At 43.6% G+C, this 22,792-nt stretch overlaps 2 protein-coding genes across 3 annotated transcripts in view; one reads left to right on the top strand and one right to left on the bottom strand.

Annotated features, from left to right (window-relative positions):
- The window catches only part of BCAP31 (B cell receptor associated protein 31), a 51,317-nt gene extending 43,911 nt beyond the window's left edge, over positions 1-7,406 (bottom strand). Inside the window, exons 1-2 of the mRNA XM_058165977.1 lie at positions 7,260-7,406; positions 294-450 (exon numbers count right to left, since the gene is read on the bottom strand). Coding sequence (XP_058021960.1) covers positions 294-388 — 95 coding nt within the window. The 5' untranslated portion in view covers positions 389-450; positions 7,260-7,406. The remainder of the gene's footprint in view (positions 1-293; positions 451-7,259) is intronic.
- Positions 7,407-10,691: 3,285 nt separating this feature from the next.
- ABCD1 (ATP binding cassette subfamily D member 1) overlaps positions 10,692-22,792 on the top strand; it is a 28,621-nt gene continuing 16,520 nt past the window's right edge. Inside the window, exons 1-3 of one of the 2 annotated variants that reach the window (XM_058165976.1) lie at positions 10,692-11,986; positions 15,938-16,118; positions 18,991-19,133. In XM_058165976.1, coding sequence (XP_058021959.1) covers positions 11,054-11,986; positions 15,938-16,118; positions 18,991-19,133 — 1,257 coding nt within the window. In that variant the 5' untranslated portion in view covers positions 10,692-11,053. The remainder of the gene's footprint in view (positions 11,987-15,937; positions 16,119-18,990; positions 19,134-22,792) is intronic. The other variant, XR_009153107.1, reaches the window with a different exon arrangement.

The raw sequence follows: 22,792 nt of genomic DNA, 5'->3' as shown, positions 1-22,792 counted from the left end.
CATCATCCCAAGTTCCTTTTTCAGTATCACTCCCTCTGCAATCCTCTGGAAACCAAGCTGAGTCTTGACCTACATTTTTGTATTTCTCGGCAGCCTAAGCCAGGGGTCTCCAACCTTGGCAACTTTAAGACTTGTGGACTTCAACTCCCAGAGTTCCTCAGCCAGCAAAGCTGGCTGAGCAACTGTGGGAGTTGAAGTCCACAAGTCTTAAAAGTTGCCAAGGTTGGAGACCCTTGGCCTAAGCCATCAAGGTTTCAGGGACCTATCCCACACTCACCCTCCTAGCTCCTCACCTTGTTGCTGAGATAAAGGGAATGCAGAGGAGAAACACAAGAAGGACTTCCGCATAGAGAAAAGTGGCCACAGCTGCCCACTGGAGACTCATCATGGAAGTATGGGAAGGAAACGGCTCCAAGAAAAGTTGAGATTCACCGCTCAACAGAGCTTTAGCTGAAAGGAAAGGAGGGGAAAAAGCTATTAGAATACAAAATTTACAAGGTGCATATACCATGTTGCTCAGTTTCTGTCTTGGTGTTTTATCCTTGAGTTGGACAAGCTTCTGCCTTAGTGTATTCTTGGGTTTTATGCATGTATGCTATGTTGGTTGAAGCGCCTCTTGAGGTATATGCAGTACAATGCAGTGAGCCATGTGCAGATCTGTACACTGGGGAAACAAAACAACCACTTCATAAACACATGGCACAACATAGGAGAACGAACACATCAGGATTAGATTCAGCAGTCCATCTGTATTTAAAAGACAAAGGCCACTCTGAAGACAGCAAAGTCCATATTTTGGACAGAGAGGATCGCTGGTTTGAAAAACGGGTTAAAGAGGCCATCTATGTCAAAATTGAACACCCACGCCTCTCTCAACAGAGGTGGAAGGATACAACATAATCTATCTCCAATCTACAACACAGCAGTCCTTTCAACAGTTCCAAGAAGGCTCCACGCCCATTTGCACCACTCAGATAAACAGATGACACAGATAAACCTCCAAGTGAGGTTAAGGACCCCTGTTCCTCTGCCTTGGTCCTATTAGATCTCTCAGCGGCCTTCGATACCATCGACCATGGTATCCTGCTGCGCCGGTTGGAGGGATTGGGAGTGGGGGGCACCGTTTATCGGTGGTTCTCCTCCTATCTCTCTGACCGGTCGCAGACGGTGTTGACAGGGGGGCAGAGGTCGTCCTCGAGGCGCCTCACTTGTGGGGTGCCTCAGGGGTCGATTCTCTCGCCTACCCTGTTCAACATCTATATGAAGCCGCTGGGTGAGGTCATCAGTGGTTTCGGGGTGAGTTATCATCTGTACGCTGATGATACTCAGCTGTACTTTTCCACCCCGGACCACCCCAACGAAGCGGTCGAAGTGCTGTCCCGGTGCCTGGAAGCTGTACGGGTCTGGATGGGGAGAAACAGACTCAAGCTCAATCCCTCCAAGACGGAGTGGCTGTGGATGCCGGCATCCCGGTACAGTCAGCTGCACCCGCAGCTGACTGTTGGGGGCGAGTTAGTGGCCCCAAAGGAGGTGGTTCGCAACTTGGGCGTCCTCCTGGATGGACGGCTGTCTTTTGATGAACACCTGGCGGCCGTCGCCAGGAGGGCCTTTTACCAAGTTCGCTTGGTTCGCCAGTTGCGTCCCTTCCTTGACCGGGATGCCTTATGCACGGTCACTCACGCTCTGGTTACGTCTAGGCTGGATTATTGCAATGCTCTCTACATGGGGCTGCCCTTGAGGTGCACCCGGAGGCTGCAGTTAGTCCAGAATGCGGCTGCGCGAGTAGTAACGGGAGCCGCTCGTGGCTCCCACGTGACATCGCTGCTCCGTAGCTTGCACTGGCTTCCTGTGGTCTTCGGTGCGCTTCAAGATTTTGGTAACTATCTTTAAAGCGCCCATGGCTTAGGACCCGGTACTTACGAGACCGCCTGCTGTTACCTTTGCCTCCCACCGACCAGACGCTCACAGAGAGGGTCTTCTCAGGGTGCCGTCCGCCAAACAGTGTCGGCTGGCGGCCCCAGGAGTAGGGCCTTCTCTGTGGGGGCAGTGACGCCTGAACGAACTTCCCCTGGCCTCGTCAAGTGCCTGATCTTGGACCTTCCGTCGTGAGCTCAAAACATATCTATTTATTAAAGCGGGACTGGCATAATTTGTGTTGAATTTTAAATTGGGTATTCTTAATATTTTTAAATTTTTAAATCTAAATTTTAATAATCAGCCTTTAAAATTTGCTCTTTTTAAATGTTGTTTTAAATTGTATATATTTTGTTTTTATTCTGGCTGTACACCGCCCTGAGTCCTTCGGGAGAAGGGCGGTATAAAAATTTAATAAAATAAATAAATAAAATAAATAAATAAATAAAACAATGCAAATGGCAGCTGTCTGCAAGGAGTATAAATCCTTCCATTCCCCACCATCCAGTCAGAGCTGAAGAAGCTTCTTGGATGAGAAGTAAAATGTCTTCTAAGAAAAACCAGAAAGTCCAGTTGCCTCCTTGGGACATTCTGATGACTGTTCTGATATTCCCCTCAGATCAAGGGCCGAAGATGCAAATGCTGTTCCCAGTAATGACCACTCCCTCCCCCCTCTTTTCTTCTTCAGCAGGGAAGCTCTCCAAAAGACAGAGGATCAATCTGTCAGATCAAGTTCTGTCTGTAAACCACATGTGACCACGCCTGCCTAACTCTTACCAGGTGGATTCAAATAAGATGCAGAGTATTACACAGCTTCAGTGCTCCCACACCCCAAATACATTAGTTGCTGCTACTGATGAAATTAAGAAGTTAAAAGAAACTCCCAGATGCTGCTGAACTACAACTCCCAGCAACCCCTGTAAGCACTACCAATGGAAAGGAATCCTGGGAGATATAGTTCAGCACTATAGGAGAACTGGTTTGCAGTTCCTAAATTATAGTAATTTCTCTGCCTTTTTCCTACGGGTTTAAAATAAGTATTAAGAATTAAAAGAATACCAATTTAAGAGATAAAAGAGGTAGCAGAATGCATGCAAAACAAGTTATAAAATCAAAAAATAAACCCTCAGGAAAAAGAAATCTTGTGCCATAATGAAAATAATCTGAGGAGGAAGAGAAATCATTTCTTTTGATCCAAGAGAAAATTGTACACATAGCCTCCTTAAGGTATAACGGCACTTGGCAACCAGACTGCATTTGCGGCCACATGATCACCATTTATGTTTTTGCCAAAAACTTCAGGGTTGCAGCAAAAATGCCTCATGACAATAATGGGTTCCACAAAAAAGGTTACAAATCAGATCTGGAACAAAATGACCTGCTTTACAACTCTTACTATCTGCAACTAAAAGGGGCAGGCTCCACTACAGTCATAAGTTGGGGACTACTTGACTAGGATAAGAGCAAGTTTTGTCTTTTAAAATTGCTGCTATCCTTCAAGAATTAGGAAAGCAAAAATAGTGCTACTTCTCAGATGGCAAGAATAATTTTTCCAGAGTTAGAATACAAGCTTGAATGGTAAAGTGATTACCCCAAACTTTGTGGCTTGATAATAGGCATAAATCATCAATTGCGTACAATAAATGAAATGGCAGTTTACTTGTATTTCACTGAAAGTAAAGTGTTAACCAGCCACTTTTTTAAAAAATAAAGGAAGGCATCCAGAAAGCAGGAAAATGAGGGGAAGGGAGGGGAGGGGGAAAGGGTGGTGAGCAAGAAGAGAGAACATAGTTGCCAGATCTAAAGGTGCTTTTTCAAAAGTCCAGTTGCCTTTTGAAAAAGCACCTTTGGGATAACCATGACCTGCATGTCTGAGAATCTCCACAAACATGCAGTTGCCAGACTGTACAGGGCAGAAAGAAGGAAAAAAATGACGGTTCATGTAAAAAAGGACAAAAGTCACAAACAGCCCTCATAGAGGATTTATTATTCGTTCACATAATGGCCAATATAGTAAACATTGTTGTTGTTAGTTGCGAAGTCGTGTCCGACCCATCGCGACCCCATGGACAACGTTCCTCCAGGCTTTCCTATCCTCTACCATCCTTTGGAGTCCATTTAAGCTCATGCCTATTGCTTCAGAGACTCCATCCAGCCACCTCATTCTCTGTCGTCCTTTTCTTCTTTTGCCCTCAATCTTTCCAACATTAGGCTCTTCTCCAGTGAGTCCTTCCTTCTCATTAGGTGGCCAAAATATTTGAGCTTTAGCCAAAGTTTTAACCATCAAAAGGCTAGCCACTACCTTTTCTACTTCTTATCCTACAGGAACTCCCATCTACCCTAATAGTTTCTTTTTAATCTGTTAAGAGTAGGAGAATTCAAAGAAGAATTGAACTCATTCAACTTTGTCATTTTTGAAGAAAACCTAGGAGGCCCACATAAAGCCCCAAAGCATTCTGGGGATGGTTGTGAGAATGATACTAGAGGCTTTCTACACTCCTCTATAGTATTTTGGCTTCCCATTAAATTATCTTTTAAATATAAACAAAGATAGGAAATCAGATAAGTACCAAGGAAGCTATCTGCAGAATTTTTGTACACTTGTATACTACAACAGACTCCCAGAATGACCATCTGTGCCTAGCGTGTTAGATTCTATCTTCCATGAATTGAGCACCTTAGGAATGTGAATAACCCATAATCACAAATACTGAAACACAAAATATACTAAAGAAAAACCAAGTAGGAGAGGGAAGATCTCCCTGAGAGAACCACATTGTAAAAAATTCAATGCAGAGTCATACATTTGTCCAACAAAATTATGTCCACAAATTCACTTTCTATTTATGGATTTAGTAGAAATGTTAATCCTGCATCTAAGGACTCTTTCTTACTGACCTCATCAAGAGAAAGCTATCCACACAAAAGTAGCAACTTTGCAAAAAAGAATATATGATTATTTGCTATCTTTGTACAGGCTAATGATCTTCCTTTTATTCATTTCATAGCTTGGTTTGAAATGAAAATTTATATGGCTGATCTGAATTAATTACCAAGTCATCTTATTTGGACTTCTGAGTTTGAAACACAAATGCAAGCAGTCCTTGTCTTACAACCAGTCATTTAACAACCCTTCAAAATTGTAAGTCTGGAATAGGTGCCTTATAGCCCATAAAGCACATTATCTGGCTGTTATATTATGCCCACCCCCATCACATTACTGTATTTCAACGGCTTGGCAACCAGCTTGACTTTACAACTGGTTGCAACATCCCACAGCCTTTGTGACTATGATTTGCAGTGTTTTTTGCTGGTTTCTGCTAAAAAAAAAAACATTTGGAGCAATGGGTTTGCACTTATGACCATGTATTTGCTTAATTACGGCAGTACTTTGTCTAATGATCATTGTAAAAATGTTGTAAAATTTGGTCAAGTCATATGGGTGCCTTACAGCCAGAATGACTTAGGACCCAAAATCTGGTCCAACTGCAGTCGTAAGTCGAGGACTACATCTGTGTGTCTGCATTTGTGGGGATGTATCTAAGCTGGGTTGTAGAAATCAACTGAATGGCAGCTCTCCTACATTTACTATAGAGCAGGGGTGTTAAACTCAAGGCCCGTGGGCCAATTCTGGCCCATGGGGTTCTTAGATCTGGCCCACGGGACCACGCTGGAAACAGTGAAGGACCGGTCTGCAATGCCTCTGCTAGCAAAAACGGAGCTCGGGAGGGCTGCGAACAGCCCTCTTCCAGCAAAAATGGAGCTTAAGGGGAGAGCCAGGAGGCCGGGTGTGGTCCCTCTGAGCTCCGGTTTCCCTGGCAGGGGGGTACAGGAGGCCATCATGGCCACAAATGGAGCTTGGGAACCCATTTTCGCTGGCAGAGCATGCGGGCCACAGGGCCCTCTGACATGAGTGATGTCAAGCTGGCCACGCCTCCCCAAGGTCAAACACAACCCTGATGCAGCCCTCAATGAAATCGAGTTTGACACCCCAGCTATAGAGCATGAAAGCAACAAGCTCAACAGCATCCATTTTTTGATCCTCATGCCACCCCAAGTAAACCAGACCAAAGAGTTTGGGTTTTCTGGAGTTTGGGGATAGGTCTTAGGGCAAAATGGATAATGAGGCTTAAGATTTCATCCATTAGGTCCCCCAAAACCCACCCCCTTCGGACTGCAGCTCTTAAAAGAGCATGTCCATAAAACTAAAAAAAAGAAAAAACCCTTTCAAGTACTAAAAGTTATGCAGTCTCCAGAGATCTGCAAATTGAGCAAGCAGAAAGGGAGATTAAAAGAGCACATGACTGCCAGGGACAGCTGAAGCATTGCAACACCTGCACAATTCCACTGAAACATTTGGTGCATCAACTGAGGAAAAAAAAAAAGAGGAAGAAATTTAAATCAGCATTTATTCCAGGCTGGGAGGCATGTTGTCCTTTCTCTGCATGGCCCACCTACTTTAAAGAAAACATGAGAACTATTTTCCTTCAAAAAGCTATTTCAGAGACAATTTGACCAGATAAATTCCACCTCTCACACCGCCAGAGATTGAAAGCGAACTCTTGTTAAAAAAAGTTACCTGCTAGCCCAAACTTCACCATATAAAGTGAGGAAAGCTGTAAGCAAAACCTCAGGAATTGGCATATGAAATGCCTATTTAATTCGATTCCCTGGGATTTTAATATTATGCCAGCCAGGAGTTCGCTTTCTCAAGAGCCCCATGACTGACAGCCAGGAGAACAAGTCAGACTACTACCACCTTTTTGGAATTCTCTTTGGAGACAGAAGAGATTGTAAGGCTTGCAGGGCAGGCCTATGCCTGTTAGCATACTCCTTCGCAAACAGGCACCCGCTCCGGCTCCATAGGGCCTCCTCGACGCATCTCATACCAACCCATCCCTCTCGTTCGCGCAGCCTCCTCCGGGTTAATGGCCCCTTGCAATATTCGTCCAGCCCCCCATATTCCTAAAATTTGCACTAGGGAAGGTGTGTTGGAAGGTAGGCTGCTTCCAGGATGAAGAAAGGAGGTGGAGAAAGCAGACTGCAGGCAAAACCGAATTGCGTTCAGGTGTGTTACGGGAAGACGCCGCAGAAAACGGGGGGATTTAAAATTAGGGGTGCTTCGACTCCTCCTTGCAGGAGGGGCGTCCCGTCTTCCTCCATTCTTTCGAAATACGGGGAAGAAGGCAGGCGCCAGAAGCCATTTAAAGGTGAGAGCGCCTTCTTTTTAACATAATTTGGCTTTCTTTCTCGAATAACCAGCTTCGCTGTCCTATTCCTTTCCTCCTTTCCTTCCCCCCTCCCCCACCCACTACCAGCTCTGCGGGAGGGACCCCGATACGTACCAACCAAGCCCCAAAAGCAGCTCGCGGTCGGCCACAGGCAGAAATAGAGAACGCTCGAAACCCCGCCCCCCCTTTCGTTGGGCGTGGTCTGGGTGCGCTCTCCGCCCAATCGCGAAGCAGATTTTCTAAATAGAGGCGAAGGGTGGGGGAGGGTAAAGGCCGAAGTTGCTCAGTCAGGGTCGCAGGCGTGGCTGCGTGTCGCAGTTTTCGACGTGTCTATTTTTTGAAAAATCGGGGGGAGAGGGGGAAGGGAGGGACGCTCCATAGGAAGTATGGGAGAGGTGAAGGAAATAGCTGTGCTATGAAATGTGTCAGACTACAGCTCCCATGATCTCTTGCGAGTATGGCTCACGGTCCCGCCCTCACGGGGTTTAAAGCAAGCGTCTCGAACCTTGTCAACTTTAAAACTTGTGGACTTCAACTCCCAGAGCAAAGCTGGCTGAGGAACTCTGGGAGTTGAAGTCCACAAGTCTTAAAGTTGACAAGGTTCGAGACACCTGCTTTAAAGGAAGTGCTAGCGTGCGGAAGCTCTGATGGCTTGGTTGCTTTGTTCTTGTTTTTCTTCAAAAGGCTCAGGGAATTCCCTATTTTCCTTTTCCAGACAAAATTATCATTTTCACTATTTTTTTTTATTGTTTAGGATCCTCCTTCCATGCCATTCATTGCTCCCGTTTCCTTTCTTAGATACATTAAAGCGCTTTCGGAGAAACGACTTGTAGAATTGCCAGTTCAAAAGCGGCGTTCGGCTATAGCTGAATAAAACAACGATGCACCCTGAGTGTCTCCGTTCTCATGTACATCCCGATTAGAGTTACGCAGAGTATAAATGCCTGGTTTTGCTTCATGGCTTTTGCAGCGCAAGCTGTGGAGCAAAAGCCATATGTCTCGTTTTAGTTGACGTTCTGAACTTCTGCATTTTTTCTCTTAACCGCTAGGAAACCACCAGATTTGACACGAACTGTTTTTTTCTGTTGTACTCTTGACACATAGGTCAGTATTCAAGCTGGAACAGGATGTAAATTAGGAAGAATTTATGATACAGCAGTATGTTGTTTTTTCCTATCTCTGGTTCCTGCTCCCCTGCTCGTAACCAAACGCTCCTTTGGCTCTTTAAAGGGACTAACTGGATAATTTCCAAAAATGAAGACAGGAGAAATTATAAAATGGCACATTTTGGCAGTGGTTTGCACTCCAAGCATGTTTCAATTTAGTTTCTGAATGTTTGGTTACCAGAAGCAGGATTTTCTTGTCCTATTCTCCTTAAAAAAACCCAGCTACAAATATTTTCTATTATTTCAAAATGGCACATTATTCACATATGGGCCAATAATACCTTGCATGTCTATTTCCATAATATGGATGGGTGGCATGGGATTTACTTAATTATGCTTGAGGTCTCAGTATGAAGGTTACAAGTGTTTCCGGTGTTAAACAGATGCTATTCTTTTAAAGACCAAAATTTTTTTCCTTTCTGAGAAGCAATTACAGTGTTAGCTCCCCTTTCAAATTGGCACTAGAAGTTAAATAGTGCAGCTCTAATTTATTAATGTATTTACTAGTAGAATGCTGACAAAGAGGCTAGGTTGCTAGAGGTTGTTCAATGAAAGAGACTTCAGGTTCCTGTTTGCAGCAGATGGCAGCACTCAACATAAATTCAAAATAATTGTAGCCTATGACTATCATTAAGTGTTGTATCTTGATGAAGGTATCTTTTCGTTTATGTACACTGAGAGCATATGCACCAAGACAAATTCCTTGTGTGTCCAATCACACTTGGCCAATAAAAAAAAATATTCTATAAAAGGAACAGAAACAGATTGACAACAATGTTTTCTTCACTGGGAGGCTGGGATGAGCTGCAGAAGCCAAGTCACAGGTTGAAGATCCTAATATCGGTAGGAACTATAAGTATCTTTGGGAAGAGATGAGCACTTCTGTGTCTAGTATGTAACACATGAACAATAGTGCCTCATGCTCTGCCCTCTTTCTTCCATTGGCATCATAGCAACCAATTTTAGATATACAGTGGGAAAGTCCACTTAGTGTTCAAAATTAGAACCAGGGAGACCTAGTTGTAGCCCACCCTCAGCCACTGAATGTTTTGGGGACTGTTATTCTCTCTTAGTGTGTCCTACCTTGCAGGGTTATCCCTGTAGGGAAAAGTGCAAACAATAACTATACATTTCAGTTCTTGCAATAAAGCTGAGTTATAAATCTAAAAGTAAAAACAGCTCCAGGAACTGCAGCTTGAGGGCAGCAGATGCTCTCAGCATCTCACAGTTGCTATAGCCTGCATAATCACTTAGTTTTAGATGATGCTGTATCAAATAATATCAGGATAACCAAGCTTGGCAATTTAGATTTGAGTTTCCACATCTGGGAAAAAACAAGTCATCTATGTAGTCATAGATCAGGCTGTGGTTTCTTGGCAAACCTCTTGCTTCAAAGCAACTATTTTGCCCTCTGGCTTTTGGTTATATAAGGATCCTAAGAATATAATAGCGAAAGTATCGATACTACTGTTTGATGAAATACATTGAGTTATGAAATCCCCTTTTTGGGAGCCAGAAAAGCACCAGCAGATGTGTTGTAAATGATACATTAAAATACATTATCGGAAATCACCACATACTTTTGAAATAACAGATTTTTCTCCTGGACTTTGTAAGGAGATGAATGAGATGGCTTCAAAGCAGTGCTCCTCATATGAATTTTTGTGGCCTATTATTTGTTCCTCAGATTCCACAGTGTTAACAATTAAAGTAGATTCTACTTTTAATCTCTTTTAATATGTTTTGAACTCTCCAATTCATTTAGACAAATTATTCCTAAAGCTTTTGGAAGTTGCATCTTGCATTTAACTGAGTCAGCCACCAGCACTCAATCAACAACAAAAACCCATTCCTCCCACAAAAGTTTCCTTTTTGCGTCCCTTTTTGTAGCTCTGATGAGGTCACACCTTCACTGTGGTTGTTCAGACGATATTTGAGTCTCGGTGTAGGGACAACAACAGTTTCTGCCTTCTGTTAGCTCTACACGGGTTCGATGCAGTAGCTGCATTTCTCCAATCTTGCAGCGTAGTAGTAGAGATAGAATGGAGACAACTAGCACTAACATATCCTGATTAGCATGCCGTTTCTCCAACGCGATCCTGCAAGTAAATTGTCTTTATTCACAGACGCGTTACATACAAATGACCACTAATATACTTGACACAATGATACGGTATTTATAACTACAGTCATCTGATAACGTGGTTGTCCATTTCAGTTTATTATTAGGAGGGGCGGGGGAAGCCCCGATTCCAGCCCCTGCGGTATAATGAATGATTCATAGCAATTCCAAAACAAACGTATTCATTTGCAAAACTACTATAGCACATTGGTTTCTTTGAAGGTACGGGCCTTCAAGGCTTTGGTGAAGCGGACTGAAGAGGGACAGTAAGGACCGGAATAGCAAAGTCACGGGACTATTTTCGAAACTTGGCGTTTTGGGTTTGTTTTTTTGCTTTCCTCAGAACGAAGAAGTAGAAACCTCCTCCTTCCCGGCCTCGCCCTCTACCGGCCACCTGTAGAATCGTCCTCCCTCTCTCGTCCTCTCTATGGTCTGAGGGATGGCCTTTCTTCAGTTCCCTCCCCCTCTTGTCACTCCGAGGGTTGGGCGTTGTGGATTGAGAGCCGACTCCCGGCTAGCTAGTCAGCCCCGCTATAGTTAGCCGGAGGAAGCTGCCTTCTTGCTGGGAGAGGAAAAGCAGAAGCCCGAAGCGGAGGCACTGCCTCCCAGCCCTTGTGATTATGCCCTTCACCACAGCCAAAGTAGCCACACGGCTGAGCCAAGGAATCACCGCCAAAAGAGCAGCCGTGGCACTGTTGTTGGCAGCTTATGGGGCCAGGAAGTTGTACCCCATCCTGCGGAGACAGTGGGCTGCCTCAGTCCTCCACCAGGTGAATGCAGAGACCACCAGCCCCAGGGAGTCAACAGCAAAGTGGAGGGAACTGGAGGTGGACGCTGCATCACCACCTGGTGTAAACAAGGTGTTTTTCCTCCGTCTCCTCCGACTCCTGAGGTTGCTGTTCCCCGGGCCACTGTGCCGGCAGACGGGACTCTTGGCTTTGCATTCAGCTGCCCTTGCTAGCCGCACCTTCCTCTCGGTTTACGTGGCCCAGCTGGATGGACGCTTGGCCCGCTGCATTGTCCGTAAGAACCCACGGGACTTTACGTGGCAGCTTCTTCAGTGGCTCCTCATTGCCCTGCCAGCCACTTTTGTCAACAGTGCCATTCGGTACCTGGAAGGACAACTGAGCCTGGCCTTCCGTGGACGCTTAGTGGACCATGCCTATCGGCTCTACTTTGAGGGCCAGACCTACTATCGGGTCAGCAACATGGATGGAAGGTTGCGTAACCCGGACCAGTCGCTTACCGAAGATTTGGTGGCCTTCGCTAATTCCGTGGCCCATCTCTACTCAAACTTGACCAAGCCTGTCCTTGATCTCATTGTGACTTCCTATACCTTGGTCAGTTCAGCTAGATCAAAGGGGGCTGACACAGCCTGGCCCTCATTTATTGCTGGTTTGGTAGTCTGTATCACTGCCAAGGTGCTACGTGCCTGTTCACCAAAGTTTGGCCAACTGGTAGCTGAAGAAGCACGCCGGAAAGGAGAGCTGCGCTACATGCATTCTCGTGTGGTGGCCAATTCAGAAGAGATTGCCTTCTATGGCGGGCATAAGGTAAAGTTGGAGGCAGAATGCTATATTCTTTAGTAGAAGTTAAGTTTTTTAGAGAGAAGTATTCTGTGGGCTATTTGGACTCCTCTAGTTCTGAATGAGGAATGACAACACAGTCTAATTAGAAAAGTAGAGAGGGGATACTGTATTTTTATTCTCTGCATTAGTAGTTTACCACCATCTCCTGTAGAACTATGCCAAAAGCCCCTTGCAGCTAACTCAGTTTCAATTCTGCCTTAGGCGAAATGAAGCTGTCCCAAAACAGATTTAGACCAGCACCCTTGTTTACTTCCTTCCTTTGTTGTCTCCTTGAATATGTCCTGAGGCACATCTAGGGCTCTAACCTTGATTATAATCTATAATCTGTCCTTGTTGCTAACTTTAGTCCTTTCCAACTTCCTGCAAAAATCTTTCTTGGTTTCTGTTGATCCTACCTAATTCAAACAGTTGAAGTAGCCTCGAGGCCTTCTAAGTTTGGCACCGGCTTGTCTTTTAATGTTTCCTACTTTCCCAGGCAGAGGAGTAAACAGAAGGGCAGTAAATGTGTATGGTGTGGGGAGTTTCTGATTCTCAAATATAGAAATAAGGAATACCAGCAAGGAATATCGGGGTAAATCAAAACTCCTTTTGATAAAGAATGGCGGAAGAAAGGATGTTTTAACACTGGGAAAGAGAATTTTATGCTAATAGACCTGTCCCCATTCTTCAGTGCTAATGCTGCCTTGCCAAGTATGTTCCAAGGCCAACTGTCTCTCCATAATTAAGAGCCATTTAAAGTCATATTTACACAAAAATCACAAGCAAATGGAAACAAAAGTTTTCAAGGTTTACCTCGATTTTTTTTCAAAAAAGGATCAAAGTGCAACAGTTGCTTTTTCAAGCAAGGGCTCAGTAATATCCCATGACCAGCATTAGGCATAATAACGTTTGTTATGTGGTAGATGTCTGCATTGTATCAGGTATTGGATTTTGTAGGTGCCACCAGGAAGTTTAGAGGATTCTTAGAGGCATATATTTATTCCATATTTAGTCATTTGTGAATTTTCAGTTAATCTTTGCAGTTTGTATTACCGGTTTGCATATAAAAGCTACAGTAGCCATACACCACAGAGCTAACCTAATGATTCCTTTATATTATGCCTGATGTGGATGAGAAAATGTCAAACTACAGTAGGATTCATGGAATTCTGATCCAAAGGCTATATGCTCTGAGAGATTAATAAGGCTTGAAGAAGGTATAGTAGGACAGCTGAGAGAAGATAAATATTAGATAAGAAAATATTATATATATATATATATGTTTTCTGAGGTTTTCGCGGGTGTTTTATATATATATATATATATATATGTATACATATATATAATATATAATATATAATATATATACATATATGTATACGTATATATGTATGTATGTATGTATATATATATATGTATGTATGTATGTATGCATGAATATATATATATATGAGTTAGAGAAGATAAGGAAATGAACAAAAATGGACAAAAGGGCTGCAATTTTAAATTCTTAACTAAAGTTGGGATGGGGAGAGTTCCACAGAATTCAATTGCAAGTAGAGATTTTTAGAACTTTGCTGTAGAGCAACTAAAGTCTAGAATTTTTATCTTTTGTTTTCATCTGTTTATAAGGACTATGAGTTCTAGTTCCACCTTAGGCATGAAAGCCGGCTGAGTGACATTGAACTAATCACTCTCTCAGGCCAACTCACCTCACAAGGTGGTTGTGGTGGGGAAAATAGGTGGAGGAAAGAAAATTGGATAGTTGTTTATAAAAATAATAAAGGTGGGATATTAATAAATAATGTAACCCTTCTGCAGAGTGAGAGGGACAATTCAGTGCAGTTCATTCATTGAGTAATACATACCACCGATGACAGCAAACATCTTTCCTTTTTTTACCCATCCCTGTTCTTTCACAATAGCTTAGCTGAAGGAGCAGAAAGTCATGCAGGATACTTTCCTTGGAATAGAGGTAGCAGTGCTTATATATACTGTTTAAAAAAGTGTCAAGTGACAGAAGAAGGAGAATTAAAATCTAAGCATCTCTATTCTGCTGTATTTGAGTTTATTGAGAATTATAACTAAGACGTTAGAGATTGGTTCATTTCTCTGTTATCATATTATATCATTGTACTAAACCACAAGCTGGAATTAACCTATAGTGTTTCCTACATGACAGACAACAAGGGGATGATTAATTCTGCTACTTCTTTTTAAAAATCTTTTTATGTTATGTTATGTTTATGAACATATATGTTTTCTGAGGTTTTCGCGGGTGTTATATATATATATATATGTATACATATATATAATATATAATATATAATATATATACATATATGTATACGTATGTATGTATGTATGTATGTATGTATATATATATATATGTATGTATGTATGTATGCATGAATATATATATATATGAGTTAGAGAAGATAAGGAAATGAACAAAAATGGACAAAAGGGCTGCAATTTTAAATTCTTAACTAAAATTGGGATGGGGAGAGTTCCACAGAATTCAATTGCAAGTAGAGATTTTTAGAACTTTGCTGTAGAGCAACTAAAGTCTAGAATTTTTATCTTTTGTTTTCATCTGTTTATAAGGACTATGAGTTCTAGTTCCACCTTAGGCATGAAAGCCGGCTGAGTGACATTGAACTAATCACTCTCTCAGGCCAACTCACCTCACAAGGTGGTTGTAGTGGGGAAAATAGGTGGAGGAAAGAAAATTGGATAGTTGTTTATAAAAATAATAAAGGTGGGATATTAATAAATAATGTAACCCTTCTGCAGAGTGAGAGGGACAATTCAGTGCAGTTCATTCATTGAGTAATACATACCACCGATGACAGCAAACATCTTTCCTTTTTTTACCCATCCCTGTTCTTTCACAATAGCTTAGCTGAAGGAGCAGAAAGTCATGCAGGATACTTTCCTTGGAATAGAGGTAGCAGTGCTTATATATACTGTTTAAAAAAGTTTCAAGTGACAGAAGAAGGAGAATTAAAATCTAAGCATCTCTATTCTGCTGTATTTGAGTTTATTGAGAATTATAACTAAGACGTTAGAGATTGGTTCATTTCTCTGTTATCATATTATCATATCATTGTACTAAACCACAAGCTGGAATTAACCTATAGTGTTTCCTACATGACAGACAACAAGGGGATGATTAATTCTGCTACTTCTTTTTAAAAATCTTTTTAACATATCCTGTTCCAACTTCTTTAAAGACAGGCTGCTGATCTAAGTTCTAATAGGTGATTTTCCCCCCTGCCATAGAAATAAAGGGTTGATGACTCTTTTATATAAATATGCTGCAGAAGGCACTGATGCTGGGGGTGGGATAATTTGGCTGTAACTTCTCATAATTGTAGAAATAATAAACTAAATTCTTTATCTGGGGTTCTCTTGAGTTTTAGGTTTATCTGCTCTGCAATATAATTTGCATATTATAGTAACTCATGGTATTTTTCATCTTGGTTTATAAACTACAATTGCCTAAATCTGAACAACATTCCACATTATAAATTCTGATTAGACCATTATGGCTAGATTCACGCAATATACTAACCCAGGGGTCTGCAAACTTGGCTCTTTTAAGACTTGTGGACTTCAACTCCCAGAGTTGAAATCCACAAGTCTTAAAAGAGCCAGGTTTGCAGACCCCTGTACTAACCCATTGTGATTTTTTTAAAAGTTTCATATGATTTGTGAACCCAGCCTACAAAAATAGGTGTCTCCCTCAAACTAATTGTCCATTTCATTTGGTTTTTATTCTTTTCTCTGGTCCAGAAACACATCAGTTTGTCTACATGCACTGGAGTTTCTTTGGTACATTTACACTGTTGAAATAAAAGCTATATGGAGATGCCTTCATCTTTGTGGTTGTAAACCTCAAGTCCCTTTGTCTCCTCCTCCTACTCTTTTCAGGTGGAGCTGTCCCTTCTGCGGCATTGTTATCATCAGCTGGCCTCTCAAATCAACGTGCTCCTTCTGGAGAGACTCTGGTATGTGATGCTGGAACAGTTCCTTATGAAGTATGTGTGGAGTGCTGCTGGGCTGGTCATGGTGGCTGTACCGATCATCACTGCTACTGGCTATTCTGAAACAGGTGAGGATGGGAGAAAGAAGCAAAAACCGCTGCTCTTCTGGGAGCAACATGGCCCAAAATAATAAAATGGACATTTAAGCTCATCTATTAACAGGCAGGAGCTGGAAGAGCATCAATATGGAATCATTAAGGATATTTTCAAGATGATGGCTGAAATACTATTTGCTAATTCACTAGAAGGCTTAGTGAGGGCAGAATAGCCCAGGGCAACTTCTCATTGGCTCATGTCTTCAGCTCTCATATAAACCATTTCCACACTAGTGATTAATGGTGTTACCCAACCATTCCTCTGTCTAACATCATGATGACAATGGCTGGGTGATGTAGAGATATGGATTCATAGTGAGCACAAGTGTTTGTATGGCATCGTGTCAGTACCTCCTTAAAGCTAACATGCTTTTTTTCCCTATGATTGCAGGCCAACAGTTACATGATCCCAAGTAATAAAGACATACTAGTTTAAAGGAATTGCTATGTGCACTTACACTCCAATTCATGCTTTCCCCTTCGGATCCAGATGTCTAGAATCACTAGTATAGAAATAGTCACAGGAAAATGCAACCAAGCACAGAAAGATGCACTTATGGTAGTAGAAAACTGAACAGATAGGAGAGAACTGCAGTACCTGAGTTGCTCTGAACACCTGGTTTAAAGCAGGTTGTTTGAACACCGAAGTCTTGAAATATCACAATCTTTTCAAGGTTGGAATAAATATTTCGCAGGTACCAAGTACTTGGCCTGGGCGCATATTTATCTATGCCTGCTTGTTTTCACTTGTAACCTTGTTCTTGGTGCTGCAAGTACTTGCTCAGAACTCCAGTTTGAGAGGTAGTGGAAAGGAAGAGGTAATTCTATAAGAAGTGGGCAGCAAGACTCCAGATGACCACTACATGGCAGCAGAGAGTTTTCTGTGCATGTATCTCTTTCCTTAATTTTGCAGCTGTGATCGGGTAGCCATTGTAAAAGGAGCAGGAGGAAAAACAGGAATGAGTACTGGGATAAGGGAGTCAAGCTTTCCCCTATCAGTTGGTTCTCCACTAGTTCCCAAATATATTGGTTTTTCATTAAAAGCCTAAAATCATTCATTCTTCCCCTGTTGATGGTTCCCTCTAGCGGTTTGTTTTTTTCAGTAAGGCCAAAGAATACAATAAATGCTATAGATAAAAATTGTGATAGTTCACAAATATTACTAGGTGCAAATAGAAATACATTATTATTTCTATAGCAAGGAAGATAAAGCAGGAATCGTTAAATTGATTATTTAAAGAGGAAAATATGTTCTTATTTGAATATCATTTCTGGAATTCGTGCTTGTAAAGAAAAAAATGAAACTTTGATCTTGGTTTTGTTGATTAGAAAGATGATAGAAATGGCTAGTTATATATTAATGTGTAAAAGCAAAACATTGACATTGGAGTGTGTTTAACTTGTTCTGTTCTAGGAAGAGTTGGAAGTCAATGCCCCCTTTTCCAGAGGTGGGTTTCAGCAGGTTCTGACCAGTTCCGGAGAACCAGTAGTGGAAATTTTGAGTAGTTCAGAGAACCGGTAGTAAAAAATATGACTGGCCCCGCCCCCATCTATTCTCTGCCTCCCAAGTCCCAGCTGATCGGGAGGAAATGGGGATTTTTGCAGTAACCTTCCCCTGCCATGCCCACCAAGCCATGCCACGCCCACCAAGCCACGCCCACAGAACCAGTAGTAAACAAATTTGAAACCCACCACTGCCCTTTTCTTTCTTTTTCTCTTTCCCCTTGTATTTCACACCCCCTTTTCCCGTTCCCCTTCCTTCCCTTAATTTCCTATTTTCTTTTCTTCTTTTTGTATTTTATATAATAAAACAATGATAAATGCAGTTTTATAAATACAGTTACCTCTTCATGGAGACCATGTACAGGTAGTCCTCAAATTGGAGCCAGAATGGAGCCTGCTCAGTACAGTTGGAGTCAGGAGGGCTGTTTAGTGAACTGCCTCACTTAATAAATCCCCCTATCACTGCTCTTTCTGATGCATTTGTTAAATGAACATGTTAAACAAACACAGAGGTTGTTAAGTGGAGCATGGGAAGCCTCAAGGATGGGGAAGGGGGGGGGCTGGTGCAGGCACAAGTCCACCTGTTTCAGATTGCCCAAGGCCTCCCCCACCTTCTGAGAGACCCCATTTTCTGCTTCCCACACCTTGGGGTTCCCCCAGCTGCTTGGGCCTCTCCCTTCTCACACCTATTGTTCACTTACCTTTCAAAGATCTTCACAGCTCAGGAGATCTGGGTAAGGAAAAAGTATAGGCCACACCATTCCTGGGCCACATGACACAATCTCACAAGCAGCCATCTGCAGCGGACATAACTTCAGGATTGTACCTTTTTAGAGGGGGTCTGTCATAACTTTGAAGGGCGACCAGTCTTAAGTCAAGGACTATCAGTATTAACTTCCTTCATGTTACAATTTTTTCACCTGTTAATTGTCCCAAATACATGTCAGGAAAATGATTAAACTATGTAAAATCTTTCTTCACATTTCAGTGTTTACATCTAATGCCACAGATCTTTGAAGGATTAAGGGAAACTAAAGAATGAATAGATGTCTTCCCCATGAAGCATTATTATGGAACATTTTAAGGCAATATTTGGAGTATTATTTGATTAATAGTTTTGGGGAGGAATGCCTTTTTTTTGTTCTGGCCCCCATCACAGGAGGGTTCTCATGCTGGTGTTTTCAACAGGTGCCAGACTGCAGCATGAATAAGCGACCTCAGATTGGGGTTTCAAGGAAATTGATTCCTAATAAGAAAATGGGATTCTAGGCGGTAGAAGTCAATGGAGAAATTGAGATAAGTGTTCCAGCCTTTCTTCCCTGTCACAATTTTGTTCCACCAGATTCAGAGGCAGTGAAACAAGCTGCACTGGAAATGGAAGAGCAAGAATTGGTAAGCTTGAGGACTGAGGCTTTTACCACAGCACGGAGTCTCTTGTCTGCAGCAGCTGATGCCACAGAGAGGGTCATCTCTTCCTACAAAGAGGTACAGATGCTCAGTTGCCTGGGGAAGAATTGGGTCAGTCTGATCCTCAGATGAAGGATGTAAATAAGGATATAAAGCCTCTATGCCTTTATAATCTCCTGAGATACAATTCTAAAAGGCACATCCTCCCTAAAGCATGACCTGCACTCATGCAGGGCTTCAGTCTTACAAGTTCTGAGAGCAGAAAGGAGCCATCCTATGGCCTTTGACCTTGTACTGCTAATATTTCATAAGATCAGTTTTCATCTGTTGCCACTCTGAATCTTACCATCCTTTTTGCTCCTCTTTTCAGAATAAGTCCCATTTATTCCCATATTTACTAGTATAGTAAATATAGTATTCGTTTCTGAGTAGACATTCACGGGATCTGGCTAGATCTTTCTTACCTTCTCTATGGCTATCAGATCAGGTTGCAAAAATCTAGATGGTCGTTAGGTGACAGTAAAGAGATACAGAAGCCTAACTTTGCTACCATCTAGTGGTTATCTCGATTTTCACCCCAGATCTAACAATCAGGCAAACATTGGCCATGTTCATACATTACGCTAGCACCAAAGCCTATACACATCATGGTGGCTTAATGTCAAGCCATCTTTCAGGCTAATCAATCCTAAAAGCCACGGTGGTACAGTGGTTAGGGTGCAGTACTGCAGGCTACTTCTGCTGCCTGCCGGCTGCCTGCAATTTGGCAATTCAAATCTCACCAGGCTCAAGATTGACTCAGCCTTCCATCCTTCTGAGGTGGGTAAAATGAGGATCCAGATTGTTGGGGGCAATATGCTGACTCTGTACACTGCTTAGAGAGGGCTGTAAAACACTATAAAGCTGTATATAACCCTTGGCAAAAGGTCTAATAATTGTTTCAATTCCTACCCTCAAAACAACATTACAGAGCACTGCACATCAGACCAACTAGACACGAGAACATTTTCTTCCCGAATGCCATCACTCTGCTAAACAAATAATTCCCTCAAACACTGTCAAACTATTGACTAAATCTGCACTACTATTAATCTTATCGTTCCCATCACCCATCTCCTCCCACTTATGACTGTATGACTGTAACTTTGTTGCTTGTATCCTTACGATTTATATTGATATTGTTTCCTGATTGCTTATTTGACTATCATTAATTATTTATTGAATTTCTAATTCAATAAGTATTGTACCTTAGAATTCTTAATGAATGTATCTTTTCTTTTATGTACACTGAGAGCATATGCACCAAGACAAATTCCTTGTGTGTCCAATCACACTTGGCCAATAAAAAAATCTAGTCTAGTCTAGTTTAGTCTAGTCTAGTCTAAGTACTATTGCTATTGATGTAATCCCTATTTTACCTCCTTTCAAAATAATTGTGATGTGATACTTGTTTGTAAAAAAAAATTAATTTCTCAGAGAACAAGTTTTGTATAGTGGTGAAGATGCTGGCCTAGAAACCAGGAGACTGTATATTCTAGGCCTCCCTTACTCATGAAAGCTGGTTGGATAACTTTGGGCCAGGCACTCTTTCTGAGCCCAGCCCACTTCACAGAATTGTTGTGGAGAAAATAGGCCGGAATATTAAATATGGTCACTGCCGGACCAAAACATATTGCAGTTTGGTCCTCATTCATTCTAGCCATATAAAAAATATTTAAAAACACTTCTTTCATATGAGTCACTCATGTTCGATCCATATTCATTCAATACCCATTAATCTTGGTCTTATTTCTTCTTGTTTTGCAACATACACTCCTAAAGTACTCCATTCCTGCTGCATTTGATTGACTTATTGATTGTATTTATATCCCTCTCCTCCTGAAGCTTAAACAGTTTACATGAGGATCTTTCCTAATCTTTCCTAATACCCATTGTGCGCATGTCCAAGATGGCGGCCGCACCGCTGAACAGCTGATGCGGCGACGGGCCTATTTCGGGCCAGACCGGGTGGGGGGGGGTCTTTTTGACAGCTTGGACCCCCCGCCCGGGTAGAGGAGAGTCCGGTGAGTTGGAGGATGGGCAAACTGAGGCGGGGCGTCTCCGGGTTCCCTTAGGAGGAGTCCCGGAGCGCTCTCCCTCCGGCGGTGCGGCCGACGATGGCCGCGGCGGCGGCGGCCCGGCCTTTTCCAGCGGCCGGGCCTGTCCCAGCGACGGCGGCGGCGGCCTGGCCTTTTCCAGCGGCCGGGCCTTTTCCAGCGGCGCCAGCGGTCCGGCCTTCTCCAGGCCGGGCGGCAGCGGCCTGGCTGGGCGGCAGCGGCCCGGCTTTTCCAGCGACGGCGGCGGCGGTGGCAGCCGGTTTTTTCCGGCGGTTTTCCGGCGGCGGTGGTCGGCGGCCTGGCCTGGCCCTGCTTCGGGAGGGGCTTAGAACCTCTCTCCCCTTTGTTACCCCTCGTCTGTGGTGCCGGTGGTGTGAGCAGCCTGGCCTTTTCCAACAGTGGCGGCGGCGGCCGAGTTCTTCAGTGGCGGCGGCGGCCTGGCCTGGAGGCTCTTTCCCCCCGGCAGCGGCAGTGGCGGTGGCGGTGGCGGCGGTGGCGGCCTGGCTGGACCGGCTTGGCCAGGGCCTAGCCTGTTGGTGGTTGACTGGGTCCGGCGAACTGTGGCTTGACCCAGCAAACCCGACGGGTGAGTGGCCTATTCCAGCTGGAGGCCTGGCTTGGCGGCCACGAAGAGGCCCGATGGTCGCCTTCTTTGTCATCTTGAAGGTTGTCCACGGGTCCAGGGGACGCCCTCGCTACCATCTAGAGGACGTCTATGGACCGTCTATGGGGGCTTTTTTGAGTCCTTTGCCCCCCCCCCCGGATTTTTGGAGAGAGATGCCTCATCGGTAGGGGATCTTTTGAAGACCTTTGGTCCCCAACAGGGGGAATTGAGGATGGTCCTGGACAATCCTAGCCTGTCTATTGTAGGACTATATCCTCTCTCCCCCGCACCCATAGACCACCCTCGGGACTGGAGATGAGGGTTGGAGCTCTGACTGAATCATGGCGGTTTGTTCATCTACCGCCCAAGACCTATATCCCGCTGTCTTCTACTCGGAACTACTGGCGTCAATTTCCATCTTGACAGGTCCAGGATGGGTCTGTTGCGGACTTTATCATGCGGACATTTACAGCGGCTGACCTTCTTGCCCTGCGAGACTCCTCTCTCGCGGGTCTGGCCCCCACATTATCGAGGGCCCATCTTGAGGACGGGTTTTGGAACCCCGAGAGATGGCATGCCAAAATAGGAGACTCAGGGATTTTAATTAATTATTTTAATAGGGTTTTAAGGGAATTTTAATGGGACTTTTAAGGGAGGTGGGAACTGACGGGTCTGGGTTGGAAGGGGAGGTAGTGTTGGGTGGGGTGGGAGGGTTAGGTGGGTGAGGGGTAGCCCGTCGGGAGGAAACCAGTTCCAGCGCATGCTCGTGGCGACTATCAATTGGGTTCGGAGGTTATGGGGGAGTGTGTTCCTTTGTGTGAGGGTGAGTCTATTTGCACGGTAAGTGGAGGGGCAGATATGGCGGAAGGGGGATCGATCGACATAGGGGTCACGCGTTCGATGTTTGCAGGCGATCGCGTGCCCGATCCCCTGACTTCTCCTGCCTCGGATGGCCAAGACCCTCAGAGCCTGGGCCTTCGTCTGATGTTATGCAACGCACGGTCCGTGGCCAATAAGGCCCCTAATACATGATCTGA

This window comes from Ahaetulla prasina, chromosome 2 (assembly GCF_028640845.1).
Source record: "Ahaetulla prasina isolate Xishuangbanna chromosome 2, ASM2864084v1, whole genome shotgun sequence".
NCBI classification, from domain to species: Eukaryota; Metazoa; Chordata; class Lepidosauria; order Squamata; family Colubridae; genus Ahaetulla; species Ahaetulla prasina.
The sequence above is the reverse complement of the archived record's forward strand: the minus strand, read 5'-3'. Positions and strand labels throughout refer to the sequence as shown.